The sequence below is a fragment of the Oryctolagus cuniculus genome, chromosome 21, assembly GCF_051225735.1.
Source record: "Oryctolagus cuniculus isolate XC-2025 breed Fujian yellow rabbit chromosome 21, ASM5122573v1, whole genome shotgun sequence".
NCBI classification, from domain to species: Eukaryota; Metazoa; Chordata; class Mammalia; order Lagomorpha; family Leporidae; genus Oryctolagus; species Oryctolagus cuniculus.
Genome location: NC_142887.1, coordinates 22,559,268 through 22,582,201, shown reverse-complemented (window position 1 = coordinate 22,582,201; position 22,934 = coordinate 22,559,268). Strand labels below are relative to the sequence as shown.

Below are 22,934 nucleotides of genomic sequence, written 5' to 3'. Positions count from 1 at the left end.
ACTGGTCCAGCCCTGGCTGTTGCGGGCTTTTGGGGAGTGAACTAGTAGATTAAAGATTCTCTCTCGGCCGGCACTGCAGCTCATTAGGCTAATCCTCTGCCTGCAGCACTGGCACCCCAGGTTCTAGTCCTGGTCAGGGCACCGGATTCTGTCCCGGTTGCCCCTCTTCCAGTCCAGCTCTCTGCTCTGGACCGGGAGTGCAGTGGAGGATGGCCCAAGGGCTTGGGCCCTGCACCTGCATGAGAGATCAGGAGGAAGCACCTGGCTCCTGACTTCAGATCAGCACAGAGCGCCGGCCATGGCGGCCATTTGTGGGGGGTGAACCAACAGAAGGAAGACCTTTCTCTCTGTCTCCCTCTCTCTGCTTGTCTTAAAAAAAAAAAAAAAAAAGATTCTCTGCTACTCCACCTTTCAAATAAATAAAAATATGAAAAAGATGAAAAACCAATTCACAGCAAAAGTGGAGTTCAGTGAGCATCTGGGTGGCCCTCATGGACCACAGACCTGCTGACATTTCTCTATCCACACCACCTTGGCTTGGTTCACGTAGTTCTATCTCCCTGGTCCTTGTTCTCCAGTCCTGTGGCTCCCGTGTCACTGTTTCGCTAAATGTGAGCCTGAGGTTAGCAGCCTCAAACTCTCAGAGCACCCCACAAACAGCGGAGCACACATGTGGGGGAAGGAGGGGCCGCCCCCGGCCGGGCACTCACTCTTCACCGGAAGCACGTTTTGCGGCGCCGCCGCCGCCGGCTGTGCGTGGGCCGGCTCCTGGTTCTCCAGCAGCTTCTTGCTCAGGATGTCGCTGAAGAAGATGCGGATGAGGGGCACCCCCCACAGGAACTGCAGCTGCTTGGTGATCAAGTGCATTGACTCGTTCAGGCTAGGAGAGAGGACGCGCGCATGTCAGCTCCCCGCCGCCCGGGCTCTTCATCTGCAGGCCCGCCCACACTGCCGGTGCTGCCATCAGTGTCACTGCCGTCCCCAGGCCTTACACGCACAGGCAAGTCAGAGACCTCCCCCAGCACCCAGGGGACCAAAGCTGGCTCACACTGGCCTAGCTGACCTCTTCCTCCCAGCTGGCCTGCAGCTGGGGCCCCTCTCTCTGTGCCACACCATCCCCCAGCACAGCTCCCACTCCTGAAATCCAAGGCCCTCTCTGCCTGGACGAGGCCCTGTGCTGGGTGCACCACTGCGGTGGGAGCAGCCACTGCCCCCCCGAGAGGGGCCAGGCAGGTTCAATCCTGAGACAACCCTGGCAGATAACCTTGCATTTCAGAGGAGGAAGCCGAGACAGAGCAAGCTGCCATCCAAAGGCCTCCAGGGGAGCTGAGACTGGCTGCCCCCTGAGGTGCTGTTCTACACGCCAGGCCGCCAGGCCCCCGCCCCCAGCACAGGCTGGGCTGTCACTCTGGGGTGGGCCATGCTCTGGCAATGAGGCCCAAGGATGCCATGTGGGTACACAGGACAAGGGAGCAGCTTCCTCTCCTTTCCTGGACCTCAGTTTTCTGCCTTAAGGGCACTGCCAGGGACCCCACACCGCGGGCCGGATCTGAACAGGCACACAGCTGGCGTCACAGCTGCCTGGGCTTCCTCGCGGCCCAAGGCACACGTTTCCCATCTGACGCTGCCTTACTCGACCTCTGGTGTTTCTAACGCGACTGAGCTCTTAAAGAGCTGTTTCTCTGGGAAAGGTCCTAGGCTGATTTCTCGTCCCTTTCAATCGTTCACCTTGTTAACATCTCCAAACTATGGCAGTCTGGTCACTCAAGAAGACATTGAAAAATTATTGCTACAGTTCATAATTTATTCGTGAAAAGAACAAAATAACATGACCTCTGGGGCAGGCACTGCGCTGTGGGGGCTCAGCTGCCACTTGGGAGGCCCATATCCTGTTGCAGAGCCAGCTCCAGTCCTGCTTACTCCGCTTCTGATCTAGCTTCCTGCTAACATGCCTGGGAGACGGCAGATGATGGTTCAAGTGCTTGGGTCCCTGTCACCCATGTGGGTAATCCACATGGAGTTCCGGGCTCCTGGGTTTGGTCTGGCCCAGCCCTGGCTGTTCTGGGCACACGGGGAGTAAACCAGGACAGAAGATCGCTCTCTCTCTGTCATTCTGCCTTTGAATAGTAAATACACAACAATAAAAACAAACCATGATCTCATCTGTATAAGGACTACTGATACTTCCAGCGAGTGAAGATACTCAGGTTGTCTTTGGGTGGTAGGACTATGGGATGAGCCTCATTCTTTTTGGGTCTCACCTTTGTTACACAGTGACTATGTATTATCTTGGGAATAAGAAACACGACAGAAGCAGGCAGACAGAAGGAAGGAGGGCGACGGTGGGGAGACAGGCGGGGGAGCAGGAGACATGGACTCGACTCGGGCCTCACCCGTAATCCACGGATTGGGAGAACCAGCCGAGGACAGGGTGCCAGTGCGTCAGGTTGGACTTCTTCTGGGCCACGTACTTCTGGCAGTAGCACAGCATCTGGGTGAGCAGACTCACAAAGCCGTCCGTCTCCTCCTCCAGCACGCGGGGGCTGCGGGAGCCCAGGTGCAGGAGGTTGCCTGCCAAGACGAAAGGCCGAGAGGGATGGCCAGCAGCACGTGCGCATGTGCCTCCCAGCCCCACTCTCTGCCTCGGGCTTGAGCAGGGGGCTGCTGTGCAGGGTCACGAAACAGGGGCTGAGGCTTAACAGCCAGGCTCTGTCACCAACTCGCTGCACGGCCCTCAACCCCGCTCAAGTCTGTCTCCTCACCTAGACAGAGAACCGCCACCCTCGTTCTCCCCAGGAAGTCACGGGAAGGCGCGCAGGGCGTGCGGGCAGGCATAGGCGTGCGAGCTTTAGTTCGGGTCACACTGGACTGTAATTCCTATTTAAAAACCACGGGTGTGCCCTTCCAAAAGCAAATTTCCCAGTTCAGTCAAGGCACCTCCCCACATGTAGCAATACAAATAATTTCCTAAGGCTCTAACAAATAAAAGCAACCAATTTTCATCTTAAAAAATAACCGAGGGTGAACATAAGAAATGACGTTTTGAAGCACATCCCAGTGTCCCGGGAAGCCGCCGTCATGCGGCGCTCACCAAGCTCTGCACTCCCCTGGTGTACAGAACCTTCTGGACGCTCCCCACAAAACCCGGCCCCAGACCCCTCTTCTGTCTAAGGCAAGCTTCTTCTTATCAGGTAGGGAAGCCTGCCTGCCTCCACTGTTCACAAGTGCTTCTCTCCAGACCCTTCTTCCTGCATGGACAATGAAAACGCTGCCCTGGCGAGGCTGGCGCTACTGTGCTCGGAGCCCCAGGCAGCTCTCCAGCCCCTACCTCGCGAGGGGAGACTTTTCCGGGCAGCGCGCCACGCTGCCGCTGCTTCCTTGGCTGCCAGGAGCCAAGGGCTGCGGCCCAGCGCTGTGCAGTCGTGGTCACTTCACTCGCAGGCCAGCCGCTGCACCTCCTGTGCAACTTCCAATTTTCTGCGTCCGTTTCACCTCTCTGAATATATTATTTTTTTCTGAACAGTGCTCCCAATTATTACTAAAAAAAAAAAAAATCCCTAATGCTCACTAGCAGACACTCGGGCTCTCTCCGACACCCAGAACAGTGTGGGTTTCCAGGCACGGACACTCACCCATCAGACAGAGGGTATGGCATCCCTCTAAACTCTCACAGACGTCACGGCATCGATCCTTGTCTCTTAGGAATAGGATGAATTTTCGAAGCATGTCATGAGATTCTAAAACAGTGAGACGCTGCAAGCAATGGCACACTGTTAGAGCAGAAATGCACGAGATGAGTTTCCCACCACCGTGAACAGGGCTGCTGGCAGGCCACCCCCTGGGATGCGGAGCCGAGAACACAGACATAGCGCGAGCTGCTGCTTGGGGCTAGGAAGCACGAGTGTGTCCACAGCGGCTACAGGTTTTGAAGACCAATCAGGGCTGGGGTGGCAGTCGGCAGAGGGAACGCTCGCCTTTCTCGTCTCTAAGAAGGAAAGCTGAAATGGGGCTGTTTTTGGGGGGCACAGGGCCCATCGAGCCCACTTACCTCCGGGGTCACCGTGCCGAGGTGGGTCACAAGGGCAGGCACGGACATGATATGGATGAGGAATGGCCGAATCAGATTGTCTGAAAACTGGGCAGCAATCACGGGGCTGGACACGAGACAGATTGACAGACAGATCAGCTGTTCAGATGCGTCTGTGTGTGCTCCTGGACTAAAGACCAACCCATCAGCGCCTGCCAGTCCCCTGAAACTATGCCTTGTGGGAATTCCAGAAAAAAACTTCTGGCTAAAAACGCAAATGTCTGAGGGCACTTCAAACAGTTCATGGAAACATGCAGTTATTTTAGTGCAAAAAATCTGAAATCAGTCCATAGATTTTTCATTACTTAATATGTATTTCCAGGAACTTTCAAAAGGCCCTTATATACATGGATTTCCATCTTTGGGGCACCACAATAAATCCTCTTTTCCAGGAACTGTTTTTTTCTCACTTTTTGATAGAGTCATATAAGAGGGGGAGGCATCATCAGCTGTTCACTTGCAGTCCTGGGACTGGGCAGGGCCCCGACCACCTGAGCCATCACTGCTGCCTCCCAGGGTCTGCATCAGCAGGGAGCTGGAAGCGGGAACTGGAGCCAGGCACTCTGACATGGCTGTCCTGACCAGCGTCTCAACCACGAAGCCAGATGTCCCCCTCCAACCCCATGAACTAGGGGAACGGCTGAGACTATGAGAGCACAGCCACACAGTGCAGTACCGTGCAGATGTGCAATAAGACACAAGAGAATGCTCATGCCATAGCTAAGCCTTTAGAAACAGCAGGATAAAAAGCTAGGCAAGGGAGAGAGGAAGGGGCCTGAGATGAGGAGGAAGGGGAAGCGGCTGTGGGAGTGTTGGCCAACCCACTCCTCCACCGAGTGGGGCCTACTCAGGTGCACTGGCCATGTGGTAACTCAACAGTAACTCAGACATCGGTGAAGCAGGTTAACCCACGTATATACAGAATGATGCTAACATTTAAAAATATTTACATAAATACAACAGTACTGTAAAAAAGCTCATGGAAAATGCAATTATAAGATTCATTTATTTTTGGCAAAATTTTTTAAAATCCATGCATAATTTTTTCATGATGTGTTTTCCATGAACTTTTTGAAGTTCCTTCATATATAAAATATACAAGACTGACAGGAAGTGTTCATAATTTATCCCTGGATTGCAGAACCATGATAAATCTTTCTTATATTTGACTGCCTTGCCCAGATTTTCTATAATAAGCATGTGTTATTTCCATAATTTGAAAAAGACAAATATAAATGTCATTTTAATGAGGTGCTGGCGTGGTGCATAGGGTTCAGCCACCACTTGTGACGCCAGCATCCCACGTGGCAGCATCAGTTCAAGACCTGGCAGCTCTGCTTCTGATCCAGCGCCCTGCTAACCACCTGGAAGAGCAGCCGAAGACGGCCCAGACACTAGGGCCCCTTCCACCCACGTGGGAGGCCCAGATGGGAGTTCCTGGCTCCTGCCTATGGCCCTGCTGGGCCCAGCCCCATCCTGTTACAGCCACTTGGGGAGTGAACAGTGGATGGAAAATCTTTCTCTCTGTCTCTCCTTTGTTAAATAAATCTCGAAAAAAAAAAAAAAAAAGATAGAGTTCTATCTCATACCATACACAAAAATGGATTCAAAACGGATCACAGGGCCGGCGCCGTGGCTCAATAGGCTAATCCTCCTCCTAGTGGAGAGTCTGCCTCTCTAATTCTGACTATCAAATAAAATAAATCTTAAGAAAAAAAAAAGCAGCAGCTGGAGCAGTCACAGCTGTGTCAGTTTCTCCTGCAGACGTCCCCACCACTGGGAACAACACAAGGGAAAGGAAGAGGAGCCGTGCTGGGGGCCTGCGCGCCCTCCGGCTGTCCCGTCTCACTCACCGCAGTGCCAGGGAAAAGGCCGCCGTCAAAGTGCCTTTCGACAGGCAAGGCCGCGGTCTCGCCAGGCCTCGCGTCAACAACACCTGAAAAGAACGAGCGACCCGGTCAGGGGAGACATCGACTATATTTGACCATACGTGAAAAAAGCAGCAAGAGAGTAAAAGGTGGTGCTTCAGTTAAAAGAAGAAGTGCTGAAACATTTTTAAAGAGGACAGGGGAAGGAAAGCGTTGGCTACGGAGGTTCCTTCCACCGCTCTCTCCCTACTTCAAATACAATGTTGAAATTTTAAAAATAACACAAGCAGTTAAAATGTAGAACACCGGATGTGAAATTTCAAGTGAGCAGCTTCTTCCAGAGACAGCTGAGTTATGCTGTTGGTAGAAGGTTCCCTGCTGAGCCCCACAGTTCACCACGTCACCTTCTGTCTTCAAGCACCTCACGGGGCGTGGTGACGAGATCAGGACAGCCCATCACGGTGCCAGGCAGGCAGAAGGAACGGATAAATCAACTTCCTTCTCCCAAGAGATAATTCTAACCAGCCAGCACACTTGTGAGGTACAGACTGACACAAGGCAGGTGGAGTGGACAGAGGCTGTTTGAGAACCCAGAGGTAGAAACCCAATTCCACCACCAACCGAGAAGGAAGCTGAGGGAATGAGTCCAAGGCCTCCTTCCTGAGGTTCAATTTCAAGAGACCGAGGAGTGCTTGGGCCAAAAATGTGGAGGCATCTCAGTGCCACCGTCCTCCCCTGACCTGAACTGCAGGTGACCCAAGGCCGTGGGAGGCAGGAGAGGACGCGGGACTGTGAGGAAGGTGCTGGCTGTGCTGACACCAAAGGCAAACCTCCAAGCGGTGGAGTGCGGGGAGGCCGTAGGAGGGACAGGGTCACAGACCTGCAGCACAGGGTAAAACCCGCGCTGGTTGAGGTGTCCCATTATATTCGCACACATGTGGTTCATGGCCGGCCGAAGGCTCTCACCTAAATGAAGGAAAAGGCTTCAGAAAAAAATCTCTTGCCATAACCTGATCTGTTTACTGAGACAGACAATGGTGCCCCAGGCCGAGGCCATAGGGCAATGAGATACTCTCAGGCTTAGGTTGGAGGCAGGGCACAGGGAAGCCCTGTCTAACTGGAATATTCCCTCCTGGAGGGCCTGGCTCAGCTGTCAGCTGTCGCAAGGGCGGATGGGCCTGCTGGTTCTCCCAGAAGCAACACCTCTGACCTCGGAGCCCCCGGGGTGCCTTTTCTAACCCCTCCTGGACCTGGCACTATTTTCCATGGCTGCCTCTTCCCCACACTGGGACAGGAGCCCCTGGGCAGCGGCCAGCCCTCAGTCATTTTTAGATCCCTCCCAGAGTCCAGAACAACGCCTCCTTGCTGACCTGGGGCCTCTGCACACGTGGTTCCCTCTGCTCCCGCAGCGCCCCCGCCCCTCCATCAGGGGCGCTCCGACTCTCCCTCCAGCTCTTAGCTCCGACATCACTTCCTCCGTACAGCCACACCCCAGGAGAAAGGCTGCTCCCACTCCGCTGAACACCCTCGTTTCTCATCCTCTTCCTTCTAAGCACTCGCGACACCACGGCCACTTCACACACACACACACACACACACACACACACATAGTGGCTGCGATCCAGTGTCTGTCTCCCCACGAGACTCGAGTCTGGGAGGAAGGGAGCAGTGCAGCCCCAGGGGGGCAGCGGCCTCCTCTGGTCGCTCCTCCCGCACCTCCAGGGCCCAGCACTGCAGCTGGCACGCGGGTGATCTGGCGACTGGATGGATGAGTATGGGAAACACGAAAGGCTAAGGACGCTCCTTACGGGAGGCACTGTACATGGAAGGCACATTTTATGAGCCGAACAGAAGTACCACATCTGTGGGTTCTGCCTCCACAGACACAGCCCACGATGGCTTGGAAACATTTGTGGAATGAAACCCCTGCATCTGCCGTGAACACGTAGAGACAGCTGTTGCTGGTCACGAGTCCCTAACAGCACAGTAGGGCTGTGTCCACGCCTTTTCACTGATTGAGTCTAGGTCCCCGGACGGGATCTGAAGCGCACGGAGGTGTGCGGCTTAGATGCCAACACCATGCCATCTGATAGGAGGGACTCACATTCCTGGCTGTTAGTGGCTGCAGGTGGCCCGCAACCAGGCCCGGCAGACACTGGGAGCCCGCTGTGCTCACCAGGGCGTCTTCCACATGAATGACACAGCTTAAGGGACTGCTCTCATTCAGAGGTTAAGGTGCTATGGGCGCTCTAAAAACGACATAAGAGCCATGGCCTGAAACAGGAATTCAGGGGGCACAGGATACAGCGCAACACGGAACGTATTCTGCAGAGCCTGTCCAGTGTCACGGGCAGGACCCCAGGCGCTTCACCTGTGTGGTCTTGGGGCCTCCCCGGCACTTGGGGAGGTGACAATGCTCCTGACAAGCAGAGGCCCCCGAGCTCCCTGCACACACGCCAGGGAAGGCTGAGCGGCCCCACAGACCTTTTCCCCGCAGGATTTTCCACGTCGCGGTGTCTGTGAAGGTGACGAGCATGGTGAGGTACAGGGTGACGAGCCTGGAGGCCTGCAGGATTTCAGGCTGGAAAGGACGAGAGAGCTCGAGTGAGACGCACGCCCTCCAGGTGCAGGCTGCGCGGTGCCCACGGGGCTGCCTGGCGCAACCCTCGCTGAAGTGGTCAGACCACGGATTAGGGCTCATCGTCCCCCACCCCCCGGATCAGGAGACAAATGACAAGAAGTGAATGGCGCTCGGCCATGGACGCAAACACTCCTGGGAACGGAGAACTGGGAGTTGCTGGGGAACGAGACGACCCAGCTGGCCCGCTGCGTGAGTGTGCGTCTCTGTGGACAACCGAGGAGAGCCACAGCTGGGCACGAAGGACTCTCGGGGCTCCGACTTCTGGCTTCACCGTCTGCCAGCGTGCGACCTTAGGCAAGTTTCTCAACCTCTCTGCACTTTCGGAGCAAGCATGGCTCAGTGGCGGGGTCCCTACCACCCATGGGGGAGACCTGGGTTGAGTTCCTGGGTCCTGCCTTCAGCCTGGCTTTTGCAGGCCTTTAGGGAGTGAATCAGCAGATGGGAGCTCTTTCTGTCTCTCTGCCTTTCAGATAAATAAAATGAGCAAATGGAAAATAAAAAAGCTAGCAGGGAGAGCTTGAATGTTTCCAACACAAAGGAATAATCAGTGTTTGAGATTATAGACATAGTCACCCTGATGTTATCATTCCACGTCATATACATGGAATGAAATGTCACACTGCATCCCATAAATATGGACAACTACTATGTACCAATTAAAACGACAAAATATCATAAAACGCACATACCCAAGGGCGTAGAGTAAGGGGAAGTGACTTATTCAAGACCATGGGGGAAATGAATGGCAGAATTAGGATAAAATTGTGGATCTTCCTGGCTCCAGTGGTAGTGTTCTTTTCTGCTAACATCTGTTCCTTCACATAAACTTATTTTTCTTAAGTAGAAGAGCCTCTTCTCAAAGAGAGATGTGTTATGGGAGGCAGACCCAGAGAGCAGAGAAAAAGGGACCTGTCCCAATAAGTGAGGGCAGGGCAGGGACTGCCCACCTGGCTGTGAGGCATTTCCTAAAACCCCAGGTGTGAGACTGTCGCTGCCTGCACTGCCTCCCCACACAAGCCAGGCAAGGACCGCTGCTGGCTCACTGCCTAGGCTGGGTGGTGGCCAAGAGCCATTCGTGAGCACCCTGAGATGGCTGAGATGGGCCACTGGTGGACTCGGGGGACACTGTACTCGTCTCTCCACTGCTGAGTCCATGCCAAGCCTCTCCCTCCCACACGAAAAGCCAGAGTGGCTGCTGTACGTAACCACACCTGTCCATATTCCCTAACACGAGGGCCAGCATCAGCACCCCATCCTTCTCGCCACTGTGATCTGTTTACAGGGCAGCCCAGGATCCCAATGAGCCTCAGGTGTCGGCCCAGACTTTTTTTTGACAGGCAGAGTGGACAGTGAGAGAGAGAGAGAGAGACAGAGAGAAAGGTCTTCCTTTTTCTGTTGGTTCACCCCCAATGGCCACTGCGGCTGGTGCACCTCACTGATCCGAAGGCAGGAGCCAGGTGCTTCTCCTGGTCTCCCATACGGGTGCAGGGCCCAAGCACTTGGGCCATCCTCCACTGCACTCCCGGGCCACAGCAGAGAGCTGGACTGGAAGAGGGGCAACCGGGACAGAATCCGGTGCCCCAACTGGGACTAGAACCCGGGGTGCTGGCACCGCAGGTGGAGGATTAGCCTAGTGAGCCGCGGTGCCGGCTGCCCAGACTTTTTAAGCTGCCGTGTAAAGGCTTTTTTTCCTCTTTGGTCAAGACAAAGTCAGGGGCGGGGCAGTGGTTAAGATGCCACTTGGGATGCAGACTTCCCATATGGGAGTCCCGAGGATCTTCTTCTTCCCTTTTTTAAAAAAAGATTTATTTATTTATTTGAAAGGCAGAACTAGAGAGAGAGAGAGAGAAACAGACAGAGAGACAAAGTATGAGATCTTCCATTCGCTGGTTCACTCCCAAAATGGCCACAAAGGCAGGGCTGGGCTGGTCAGAAGCTGGGAGACAGGAGCTTCTTCTGGGTCCCCCACGTGGGTGCAGGGGCCCAAGGACTTGGGCCATCTTCCACTGCTTTCCCAGGCACATTTGCAGAGAGCTGGATCAGAAGCGGAGCAGCCGGGACTTGAACCGGCAGCCAATTGGGATACTGGTGCCACAGGCCGCAGCTTGACTCACTACGCCACGGTGCCGGCCCTGTCCCTAGGTTCTAGTTCTGGCTCTGCTCCCGATTCCAGCTTCCTGCTAATGCACATCCTGCCCTGTGCTCATGTTGGGATTCTGTAAGTAACAAGTCCAATAATACAGACCATAAAGCAGTCACGACATGGAAAGCAAGGAAAAGGCAAGGACAGGCTCCCTGACACGGAGAGGATGGCAACAGCAGACAAAGGGCTCCTGCGACGCAGCAGACAACCTCTCCCTCCCAGAACAGGAGCTAAAGCAATCGACCTACACCTGGGGGTCCCCACAGGTACAACCTCGGAGGGAGGGAGGGACGGGCACGCTGACAAGAAGGACGAAGGGCCCAGGTGAGGGCGACACATTCACGGGTTGTTTGGCTTTTTACCTTGAGCTGCTCAAGAAACTCACAGCAGTACCACAGAATGTCCTTGATCTGCTTAATCCACAGGAGGGTGAGATCCTTGGAAAGAGCCAGGGACACATACCACACCTGCAGGCAGGAGGAAGAAGGGGTTACGGGGTCACGTCGCAGCCCCTGACTGTCGGGGCCAGGTCTCTGAGAAGCGAGGTCCTGTGAAGGCAGGGGGGCTGCACGGATGAAAAGGCAGCACACAGGACTCATCGTGACACCAACGGTAGCCACATGGCCCAGCACAGGAACTGCCACGTGAGTCGGAGGCAAGAGCAGAGCGCAGCTTCCCAGACAGGTGCTGGGGGTCGGCAGCCCTCCACTACTGTTTCCGAGGGTGTGACCGAGTCTCGGGGGTGCTCTGCAGGGCCTCTCGGTGCCACGCGGGCTGCTGGCAAGAGCTGGGGATGGGCTCCACGCCCACCTGCCTCACCGCAGGGCCTCTTGGTGCCACGCGGGCTGCTGGCAAGAGCTGGGGATGGGTTCCCGCGCCCGCCTGCCTCACCGCAGGGCCTCTTGGTGCCGCGCGGGCTGCTGGCAAGAGCTGGGGGATGGGCTCCATGCCCGCCTCACCTTAGCTTCGCTCTCGGCCTCCATGCTGCTCAGGATGCTGCGACACAGCTTCTGGAATCTCTGCAGAGAGGCAGGACGGGGTCAGAGAGGGGCAAGCGTCTGGTGGGCTCCCGGCATGTCAGGCCGTGTGCCGGCTGATTCGCCTGAGTGATGGCATTCAATCCCTTCCTACAGGTGTGGAAACTGAGGCTCAGAGAGGCAAGAGGCAGCCTCTCAAAGTGGTGGCCCCGTGGCTGGATGGGCGCTCGAGAGATGTTTCAGAAACCGGCATATTTCACACAGAAGTCCAGACAGCAGACGAGACTCGGATTCCTGCAGAATCCAAGCTACCTCCTAGACTGCGCTCCCAGACACCGGCCCTCACAGCCTCAGGGACAGCCGTATCACCACGGCCAAGCAGAAACTGGGGGACGGGTTACACCCAGGCTCCGTCAGTGCTGCGTCCACCGTGAAAAGCCATGTGACCCCAGGCAGGCTGCCCAACCACCGTGAAATGCAGTGTCCTTCCCTGTCTGCGTGGCCGTGATGGGGAGGACACGGCCCTGCGTGCTGCTCCCGTGCCTGCTGGGCTGTGAGCTCTGGAGGGTCTTCCCGGGACACCAGTGCCTGGAAGCCTCCCAACGTGACGCTCAGCGATGACAAATGGCTCCCTGCTGCTGATGCAGAGGCACGCCTCCAGGGGTCCCCACTGCTGCTACAGACGCCTTGCAGCTTTCCTGCCATCACACTCGTCTTTCGCAAGCTGACTGTTCTCAGGCCAAAGATGCAAACCAGCACGTTTTCTTCGGTTTGCAGGACGTGAAACAATCCCAGCGAGCTACCAACTCGTACTGAGTAGAACACTGAATGGCAAGCCCCAGACCACAAGCATCCTTTTTAAAAATACTCAGAGCTCGGGTCTACCATCAGCCGGGGCTGAGTAGCAGCCGCCCTGCTGGGGAGACACAGGCCACAAGCCCCATCGCCCACCTTTGCCATCTCACCACTGCTGCCAGTTATGGTTTGCCATGATTCATCTCTCTCTTTTCTTTAAGATTTATTTATTTATTTGAAAGTCGGAATTACACAGAGAGAGGAGAGGCAGAGGCAGAGAGAGAGACAGAGAGAGAGAGGTCTTCCATCTTCTGGTTCACTCCCCAGTTGGCGGCAATGGCCTGAGCTGTGCCGATCTGAAGCCAGGAGCCAGGAGCTTCTTCTGGGTCTCCCATGTGGGTGCAGGGGCCCAATGGCTTGAGCCATCTTCTACTGCTTTCCCAGGCCATAGCAGAGAGCTGGATTGGAAGTGGAACAGCCAGGACTTGATGCTGGCACTGAAGGCGGAGGCTTTACCCGCTACACCACAGTGCCAGCCCCATGATTCATATCTCATACCACGTTTCGTCTCACAGACGCTTCTTCCACCTCGTCTGCCTTGCCCCTGAGTGCATCTGAGTCCAATTCACGCTCAGATTAGTCAGTGTACAAAGATTCCGACAAGAACAGGGACTCATCCCTATAAAACAGGGGCCGGTGCAGTAAGGCAGAGGGTCAAGCTACTGCTTGGGTTGCCGGCACTCTGTATTGGATCCCAGTTCAAGTTCCGGCTGCTTGGCTCCCTGCTAATACACCTGGGAAGGCAGCAGGTGATACGTCAAGTAATTGGGCCCCTGCCACCCACGTGGGAGACATGAATACAGCTCCTGGCCCCTGGCTTCAGGCTGGCCCAGCCACAGCCGCTATAGCCATCTGGGGAGTGAAGCAGCAGATAGATAGATAGATAGATCTCTCTCTCTCTCTCCCGCTCTCTCCATCATTCTGCCTTTCAAACAAACAAGCAAGTAAATCTTAAAAAAAAAAATTCTTTACAAAACAGCCCCCATGAACACCAGACCCAGGATGTGGGGGCGACCAGCTTATGGAGTTTCTCTAAGGACGCAGGAAGCTAATCTCTCTAAAATATGCACAAACAGACCTGGCACCTGGGAGGACTGGGCACGCCAGCCACGATCATCTTACCTCATCATCCTCTTTAATTCTGAATAAGAACAGCAGTTTCCTGGCAATCTTAAAAATACAAAGTGCACTTCTTCTACTGGACCCAGCGTCATCTGCTTTAAAAAACTCGTCGATCTCTTTCCTAGGCAGGGAAGGAAAAAGAAGACATTTTTCCCAGGAGCTCACAGTACTGGAAGCTTCGTAAGCACGTCAAGGAGAATGGAGAGGAAAGCAGGCTGAGGGGCTCCCGGCACCCACCTGATGTCTCGCTGCAGGCGACGCCGGCAGAGAAAGCTCCGCACGTGCGCCTGGATGGCCACGACTGCACGTTCCCGCTCCTTCTGCACCAGCCGCTCTTCCCGCGCCTGGCGGGCCCGGTCGATGAACCACGCTCTGGAGGTCTGAGACACAGTGAACATGTCTGCAAGCTGCACGCCCTGCAACAACAGGGAGCAGCTGCTGCAGGCCACCGTGTGACACACACACGCAGGCTTCCAGAGCAAAGCATGGGCGGCGACAGGAAGGTGCTCAGGACCTGCCAGCACCCTCCAGGGTGCTCACGGCTCTCCTGGCACAAGTCCCAACTTCCTGCAGGCTCGTTCTCTTGATGCAACTCCCCAAGAGCAGGGATGCTGATCCGGTGTTAAATAATTCCATCTGAGGGGGCGTTTGGCACAGAGGGTAAGGTTCCAGTTGCACTTGAGTCTCCTATCAGAGTGCCTGGGTTTTGACACCTGCCTCCTGCCAATGCTGCGATGGCTCCAGGAGCTGGTTTCCTGCTACCCACATGGGAGACCCAGATTGAATTCCTGGCTCCTAGCTTTGGCCAAACCCAGTCCTAGCCCTTGTGGGCATTTGTGGAGTAGACCACTGGATAGGAGCTATCTCTGTCTGTCTGTTAATAAAAATTAAAAAAAAAAAAAAACCCTACCACACTACAATCCAGTTCTAAAAAGTCAAAAAGGATCTATTTTTTCTTAAGAGTTCAATGCCTGGCATGGTTTAAGGGCAGAATCTGTAGACGTTTGACAAAATGAACAAAGCCTAAGCTAATCCTACCCAGAAATTCTGCTCCAATTACAAGATGAAGGTTCCCAAATATGTGAGTTTCTGGAGCAGTCCACTTTTATTTTGCCAAGTAAAGACGTGAAGAGAAGATCAAACACTATGATTTACTGTCAACATTTTATTCATCCATTCATTCAAAAAGTACTTACTGGTACCTACTTTGTGCCCAGCAAAATAAGGTCCCTTCAAAACAAGAGAGGCCATTTTAACGTTAGAAAAGCAAAAGTTGGAGCAGGTGTAGTGGCACAGCAGGTTAAGTCACCACTTAGGATGCCCAATTACATATCAAGTTCAAGTCAGGTCCAGCTTCCTGCTCATGTGCATGGGAAGCAGATGATGGTTTAAGCACTCGGGTCTGTCTCCATGTGGGAGCGTCGTTTGGAATTCCTGGCTCCTGGCTCCTGGCTCTGGCCTGGCCCAGCCCTGGGTGTTGCAAGTATTTGGGGATCAGCGGACAGAAGATGTCTTTCTTTCTCTCTCTTCCTCTTCCTGTTACTCTACTTCTCTTTCAAATAAACACCCTCACTTCTTTACAGCAAACACTCTGTGCTTTTGGCACCCATCGCAGTTCATAAAAGTGGTTGTACTCAGCTTAATCACTTGTTCTGTTACCTTTACTGCCCCCATTCGAGCAGCAATGCAGCCTCCGCGGCAGGGCCTGTCTGCTGCCGGCCGCTCTTCTGGACAGCAGTTATAAACGACACCTTCCGTTTTTCTCTAAATCTCTAGTATCCGTCTTTTCCCACAAGGACGGCTCTGGATAGCAGCCCAGAATGCACAGTACTGCTCTGTGGAGCCTCTCACGCCAAGATGATGCCTTAGCTGCTTGATGCCTTTGTCATTCTGTCCAAAGTGCACCGCCAGCTCAGCCGACAACACTGAACTGAAGCACACGGCCTCTGGAAACAATCTCTCTGCCAGGTTAATTCACGCCACACAGCACCCGGGAAGAAAACGCCACCCAGAATATAGAGTTCACATGACACTGGTGCTTAGAAGCAGTGGGCCTGTCAGCAGTAACAAAGGCTGGCTTTTCTGCGGATTGCTTTGACAGACAGAAACTGCACATATTTATGGGGTACAGCGCGATGATCCCATACATGCATACGCTGTGTGAAGAACAACGCAGGGAAGGAGCATCTCCGCCGCCTAGCACACTAGTCATTTTTTTATTTTATATTGAGAGGCACAGAGTCACCGAGCGAGCGAGCCAATTCATTCCCCAAATAGTCGCAATGGCCAGGGCTAGGCTGACACTGACGCCGGGAGCCAGGAATGCAATCCAGGGCTCCTACAAGGATGGCGGGAATCTAACTACTTGAGCCACCACCACTGTCCCCCAGGGTCTGCGTTAAGGGGAGGCTGGGAGTAGCACCCAGGCACTCTACTGTGGGGTGTGGGCATCTTTAGACTGAGTGCCTGCCCCATTTACCACGGCTTTGTGATGAGAGCTGCTCTGGAATACACCTCCCCTAACATAGTGTCTCCAGGCCGTCCGTGGTGCCGCAGATGTCAGCACCTCATCCTTTTCTGTGGCAGAACAGGATGCCGTCACGTACCCGCTACCCCGGTCTACCCAAGCACCTGTTCCTCGCTGGGCACTCAGGCCGATCCCAAGCCTTTGTGAGCGGAGCTGTAATGGAGACGGGTGTGCAGACAGCTCTGTGATCAACTGACTTCATTGCCCTTGGATTTATGCCTAGCAGAGGCTGCTGGGTCACGTGGCCAGCCAATTCCTAGGTTTTCTGAGGCACCGCCATGCCTCATGTCAACGGTTGTAGACACTTCATTGGTGATCCTTGAAACAGACTGTCAGAGCTGTGTGACCACAGGAAGGAGGACGAGGAGGTGGGAGAGAGAGAGGGGTGGTCCCCCCGGCCCTGCAGGGAGGTCTGAAGCGCTCACCTGAGGGTGAGGAGGTGAGAGAGGGGTGGTCTCCCCGGCCCTGCAGGGAGGTCTGGAGTGCTCACCTGGGGACCTGCTTGTGCTGCAGAGACGTCAGGTAATCATCAGTGATGCTGCTCAGGCCTCACGGCTGAGGACAGCTTCACACTCCAGAGAGCTTGCTCTGTTTTCTGGCAGAAGCGAGAGAGAGAAATCCAGACTCAGGGTTAGGTTTTACCAGTGTGGCATCAAACGTTCCTCCCTGGGTCAAGTCACTAATACGCAGTCTCCAGTTTTAAAGAAACAACTCTTGCGTCCTCGTCCGTTAATGTCTCCTATAGACGCGAACTCTGTCTCCCCAGTCCTCACAATTTAAAGGGAAGAGGTTAAAATGAACCCCAGGGGCCCGCATTGTGGCACAGCAGGTTTGTGCCCCGCCTGCTCCACTTCCCATCCAGCTCCCTGCTATGGCCAGGGAAAGCAGTGGAAAACGGCCCAAGTGCTCGGGCCCCTGCCACCGCATGAGAGACTCAGAAAAGGCTCCTGGCTCTGTTCTGGCCCAGTCCTGGCTGCTGTAGCTATTTGAGGGGTGAACCAGCAGATGGAACATCTCTGTCCCTCCCTCTCTCTGCAACTCTACCTTTCAAATAAGCACATAAATCTCTCTTTTTGTTAAGATTTATTTATTTATTTGAAAGTCTGAGTTACACAGAGAGAGGAGAGGCAGAGAGAGAGAGAGAGAGAGAGAGAGAGAAAGTCTTCCATCTGACGGTTCACTTCCAAATTGGCTGCAACGGCCAGAGCTGTGCCGATCGAAGCCAGGAGCTTCTTCCGGGTCTCCCACACGGGTGCAGGGGCCCAAGGACTTGGGCCATCCTCTACTGCTTTCCCAGGCCATAGCAGAGAGCTGGATCAGAAGAGGAGCAGCCGGATTTTGAACCGGCACCCACATGGGATGCCAGCGCTTCAGGCTAGGGCGTTAACCTGCTGTGCCACAGCGCCGGCCCCCATAAATCTCTCTTAAAAAAACAAAACAAAACAAAACTGTTGAATGGAAGCTTTATATGTTCTGTAACAGGACAACAGAAGGTTAAAAAGCCATGGGAAATTAGCTTGATGTTTTTAAGGATCTGGAAAAATGTGCACTGGGAGGGAGAAAAGGGCTGCCTGCAGTCCCAGCTGCCTCGCGGGAAAGAGAAACACAGGTGCACAAAGCTGGGGTGAAATTCCCCAACATGCTAAGTCAGGGTGGTTGTTCTGGGGCAGTGAACTGTGGGAAGTTTTCCTGGCGAGGCAGCGTGGCACAGGGAAAGGAACATGGCTTCAAGTCTCATAGCGCTGGAGCCAGTCCCCAGCTCTGCCACACACTGTGGACAGTCTCAGCATCTGCGCGCTGTCATTCGTTAAAGGAGACGAAGTTCACCCGGCGCCTGGCAAAGTGCAGACAGACCAGAGCCAGGAGTCTAAGCGCCCCGTTCTTTCACTAGGCAAAGTTTAAAGACTCCTCGGCAGAAGCACCCATCTAAGGGCCTTCGGGTGGGAAGCAGTGCCGGCACCCTGACCTTGCTGGTTCGTCCGTTTTCCCCGTCTTCCAGGGTGTGAGGACCCCGGTCCTGCCGCCCCGGCCCTGTCGTGCAAGTTCTCCGAGAGCCACGGAAGAGCAGGGCACACCCGCCCGAGCACAGCTCTGTGCTCTCTCCACACCCTGGAGACGGGCAGCCCTCCGTGGCAGGGGAACGGAGTAGGAGAGGAAGGAGACACTTCTCACAAGCAAACCGTGCAGGAAAAGAGCCCCTCCCTGAGATTACCGCCAGACAGGCAAGGGTTATGCCACTTCTGTTTACAACGCAAGTCTCTCCCCCTTGCCATACACCTCCTCCACCTGCCAGCGCGCACCGCACTCACCAAGCAAACAAAGCACACAGGCGTTTTTTAAGCACTCTGCTAAATGCCGGGGACAATCAACCAAAAGGCCACGAGAGGCAGGAGCCGCCTGGCCCTTGGTTCCTTCCAGCCCCCAGCCTAGTGTGGGGAGCAACCCGGACTAGACTAAGTTACTGGAATTAAGACTTATTCTATGCATCTGCTCTCCCACAATATGGCGCTGGGAGAGGAGGAAACAGCTTCTACACAGCTGCCTCCAGTTCAACCAATAAACAGCAGGACCTGCTCCTGATTGGAGGAGAGCAGCGTACTCGGCGTGTGGGCAGCCGAGTTGGGATTGGCGGAAGAGGACTATAAAGGAGGAGAGAGACAACATGCACCAGGAACATCTAAGAGGAACATCTATCTGAAGGAACACCTGTGCAGCCCCCGAGAGAGCCGGCCAGCAGTGTGCCGCTCCCCCGCGGAAGTGGGGAATGTGGCAGGGGGAACCGCCCTTCCACGGAGGTGGAAGGGACGGTAGCCAACCCGGGAAGAACCAGCAGCAAACCCGGGGAGGGCCGAGCAGACGAAAGAACAGCGCAGGGTCCTGTGTCGTTCCTCCACGAAGAGGGGGAGCGACATAATGGTGCCGTGACTCGGATAGGAAACCTAGGAGGGAAGAAGCGGGAAGAAACGGGAAGAAGTGGAAAAATACCGGAGAGAGAGACTAGCAAAGAGTCTAGGGAAAAGCCGGACGGAAAAGGTGCTGGAAGAAGCTATTGAAAGCCTAGGCATAGACTCGGATACGGACTGTGGGAAAGAAGTTAGGATTTAAAGTGAAAGCAAGAAGAAACAGACTCAGATACGGACTGCAGGTTGAAAGCGAAAGTGAAACCTAGAAGAAACTTAGACTCGGATACGGACTGTGGGGAGAAGCCAGGAGAAATGAGAGGGGAATATTGTTGGAAGAAAACTTAGGGAAACATACCGGGTAGAGAAAAATGTTAGGGAAAATGAAGCCGCCGCGGGGCGAGGCGCCAAGAAGAAGCCTCGGGGATAAGAGAAACAGAAGTTTAAAAGTAAAATGAGAGAAATAGGAATGCTGGTAGATAGAAGTAAAATGGGAGAGGTAAGAATGCCCGGAGATAGAGAAATAGAGAAAAATAAGGCCTCCCCTCAACATGGCAATGAGAGAGCTTGGATTCGGTCTGCCTGATTAGTAAGGCGATAAGCACCAGCAGGCAGCTCGACCAGAGTATGAGCTGCAGGTCACCGAAGACAGGCACGAATCAACACCAATAAGTCTCCCCACAATACGGCAATGAGAAGGCTTGGATTCGGTTTGCCTGATTGGTAGGGCGTGTAAGCACCTGTGGGCAACTCTAGCAAGCAGAGCAGAGTGTGTGCTGCGGGGCACCGAAGACAGGCGCGTATCAACGCCAAAAATGAAAAGAAAGGGGGATCTGTGGGGAGCAACTGGGAGCAACTCGGACTAGACTAAGTTACTGGAATTAAGACTTATTCTATGCATCTGCTCTCCCACAATATGGTGCTGGGAGAGGAGGAAACAGCTTCTACACAGCTGCCTCCAGTTCAACCAATAAACTGTAGGACCTGCTCCTGATTGGAGGAGAGCAGCGTACTCGGCGTGTGGGTAGCAGAGTTGGGATTGGTGGAAGAGGACTATAAAGGAGGAGAGAGACAACATGCACCAGGAACATCTAAGGGGAACATCTATCCGAATAACATCTGAGCAGCCCCCGAGAGAGCTGGCCAGCAGTGTGCCACTCCCCCGCGGAAGTGGGGAAAGTGGCAGGGGGAACCGCCCTTCCACAGAGGTGGAAGGGTCGGTAGCCAACCCGGGAAGAACCAGCAGCAAACCCGGGAAGGGCCGAGCAGACGAAAGAACAGCGCAGGGTCCTGTGTCGTTCCTCCACGAAGAGGGGGAGCGACACCTAGCTCTTGGTTCCTTCCAGCCCCTAGCCCACCTCTCATCTGGCCAGTTAGCCTCTCCGGCTCTCAGTTTCCCCATCTGCACAGAGGATGCTGACAGCCCCTCCATCCTAATGCTGCCAAAACATTTCCCCTTCCTCTGTCTCAACGGAGTCGCTGTAATGCCGTGACCAGGACTGAACAGGAACGTGTCACTAAGGGATGCCCCAAAGTGTATGGCATCAGAGTGGGCTTCACTGTATTGTTCTTCAGAAGCTCCCAACACAGTTTGGGAAGCGAGAATTACACAGGTTAAAACACAAAAACAAAAACAAGAGGGGGGCACTAGCCATGATCATCTGCAAAAGGAAAATGAGTGGCAGATTCTTTCTCGGGAGCTAATAAGGACAGCAACCCTCTAAGCTCGTTCATCACTTCCCGGAATTCACATTAGCAAGCGGCAGTGCCAAGATTCTGACTCTAACACATGGGATTCAGTCTTCACTCCGGTCTCTCCCCGACGAGTCCTGCTCCAAACCAGTCTGTTCCGGATGAGGCCAACTTCACGCAGCTCTCCAAAAGCACCCGACAGTCCAGAGAGTACCGTCCACAGGAGACACGCCACACCAGCAGCAGAGTGGCTTTGGGAGGGCTCTCCCTCCAGGGCGGGGGACCAGGTCTAGGGACCACCATCTTCATTAGAGGTAGACCCTGCATCAGACACTGAACAGAGACCAGCTGGCCTTCTGGATCTATGGGTTTGCATCCACGGATTCACCCAACCTTGGATAGCAAGTACCATGACTGGTGTGCTGGCTAAGAGGCCCCTGAGATGCCCACATCCCATACTGGCCCGACTCTGGGTCCTGGCTCTACTTCCAGCTGCAGCTCCCTGCTGATCAGACCCTGCTCAAGTGGCCGATGCCCTGCCACCCACGTGGGAGACCTGGCTTCAGCCTGGCCCAGTTCCAGCCATTGCAGACATTTGGGGAGTGAACCAGTGGATGGGACCCCTCTGTTCTTCTGCCTTTCAAATAAATAAATAAATAAATACGAGCTTCAGGAAATATGAAAAGTCTGTATTGAACATGTACACTTTTTTGGGTCATTCTCTAAACAATACAATAGTTGTCCCTACAGCATTTACAGGTGAGTATGTAAGTAATCCAGGGATGACTTAAACCATTCGGGAGGATGTGCGTGGGTGATGTGTCAATACTGTGCCATTTTGTACCAGACTTTGGTATCTTGGGACTCGATCCCTGTGGGAGGCCGGCAGATGGCTGTCATTAGCCAACCTCCTGTCTGTCGACTTTAAATTTTTGTTGAGAATTTACAAAATTTCCAATTTTAAGACTTAGGCTATTCATAACAATATCGTTAGGACAACAAGCTACAGCCCGCGTAGGTGGGTGCTATTACGGACCCCAACTCCACTCGGGGAGGACTAAATGCAGAGTGCATGACACGACTTGCTCGGGGTCGCGGGGCGCCTGAATTTGGGCCCCCGACTTAACTCCGAAGCCACTGTTTACTGGTAAGTAAAAGGGACAGGAGTCGGGGGTCGCCTCCATCCACAGACCGTCAGGGCAGAGAGAAGCTAAGGCGCAGGGCTGCCCGCGGCACTAAGCGTCAGTCAAACCTCGACCAAGGCTGTCTTCATTCAGAGCTCGGCGTCGGACACAGCACGGCAGTATAAGGTACCCCGGGGGCCGAACTAGTCGCTCCATTTCACAGAGGAGGAAACTGAGGCTCACGGAGGTGAGGGGACTCACCCAAGGTTACACGGCAACCGAACAGGATTCGAACTCCGGTGCGGGCGATTCCCGAAACCCGGTGTCTCTCCTCGGTATCAACAACCACAAGTCTTTTTCTCCCAGCATTAGTCCGCTTGTAAAGATCTGTCACCCCAAGTTTGTTGCGAGGTGGGAAGGGCCGTGGAGAGACTCCCCGGGCTCCCGGAGGCCAGCGCCTAGCACCTGCCCCTCCGAGCTGGCCCGGCCGGGACTCGGCCCCAAACCACCTTCCGCCAAGTCCCCAGCCCCACCACCCGGAGAACCGACGGCCTTGTTCCCACTCGCTACCCGCAGGCCGTAGACCTTTATCCGCCGGAAGCCCCCGCGCTCGGGGCCGGGCCCGCAGCTGCCACCGCTTCAGCCCAGTACCCCCGAGTTCCGCCAAACCCGGGGCAGCGGCCGAGGCCCGACCGCCATCTTGCCCCGGGTGTTCGCTCTCCCAGCTCCGCCTAGAAGCAGCTATCCAGTTCCGAGAAACAACAGTTCCGCAGCGCTACTCGACCCGGAAAGAGAGGCCTCCCGCACCTTGTCCTCCTAGCTGGAGGCTGAAAAAGCGAAGCATTCAGGGCCGGGATACAAGTCCGACCCGGCCGAGACGAAGCGGAACCCATTCCTGCCGTGGAAGTTGGAAGGAAAGCGGCTGACATCTAAGGCTCGGACGGATGCTTTAAGACGGTGCTCTCGGCCTGGCGGAAGTGGCGTGCAGGGAGCGGAAG

The 22,934-nt window shown here is 54.6% G+C and overlaps 1 protein-coding gene across 6 annotated transcripts in view; it reads right to left on the bottom strand.

Moving 5' to 3' along the window:
- UBE3B (ubiquitin protein ligase E3B) overlaps nt 1-22,856 on the bottom strand; it is a 47,390-nt gene extending 24,534 nt beyond the window's left edge. The window contains exons 1-13 of one of the 6 annotated variants that reach the window (XM_008251359.5): nt 22,198-22,856; nt 16,711-16,815; nt 13,931-14,109; nt 13,694-13,814; nt 11,699-11,758; nt 11,102-11,206; nt 8,440-8,536; nt 6,836-6,921; nt 5,941-6,023; nt 4,049-4,154; nt 3,633-3,753; nt 2,394-2,571; nt 711-880 (exon numbers count right to left, since the gene is read on the bottom strand). In XM_008251359.5, the coding sequence (XP_008249581.3) occupies nt 711-880; nt 2,394-2,571; nt 3,633-3,753; nt 4,049-4,154; nt 5,941-6,023; nt 6,836-6,921; nt 8,440-8,536; nt 11,102-11,206; nt 11,699-11,758; nt 13,694-13,814; nt 13,931-14,091 (1,288 nt within the window). In that variant the 5' untranslated portion in view covers nt 14,092-14,109; nt 16,711-16,815; nt 22,198-22,856. Of the gene's footprint in view, nt 1-710; nt 881-2,393; nt 2,572-3,632; nt 3,754-4,048; nt 4,155-5,940; nt 6,024-6,835; nt 6,922-8,439; nt 8,537-11,101; nt 11,207-11,698; nt 11,759-13,693; nt 13,815-13,930; nt 14,110-16,710; nt 16,816-18,432; nt 18,458-18,529; nt 22,153-22,197 lie in introns of those variants that run through there. The other 5 variants (XM_089322892.1, XM_089322889.1, XM_089322893.1 and 2 more) reach the window with 5 other exon arrangements.
- Nucleotides 22,857-22,934: the final 78 nt, after the last annotated feature.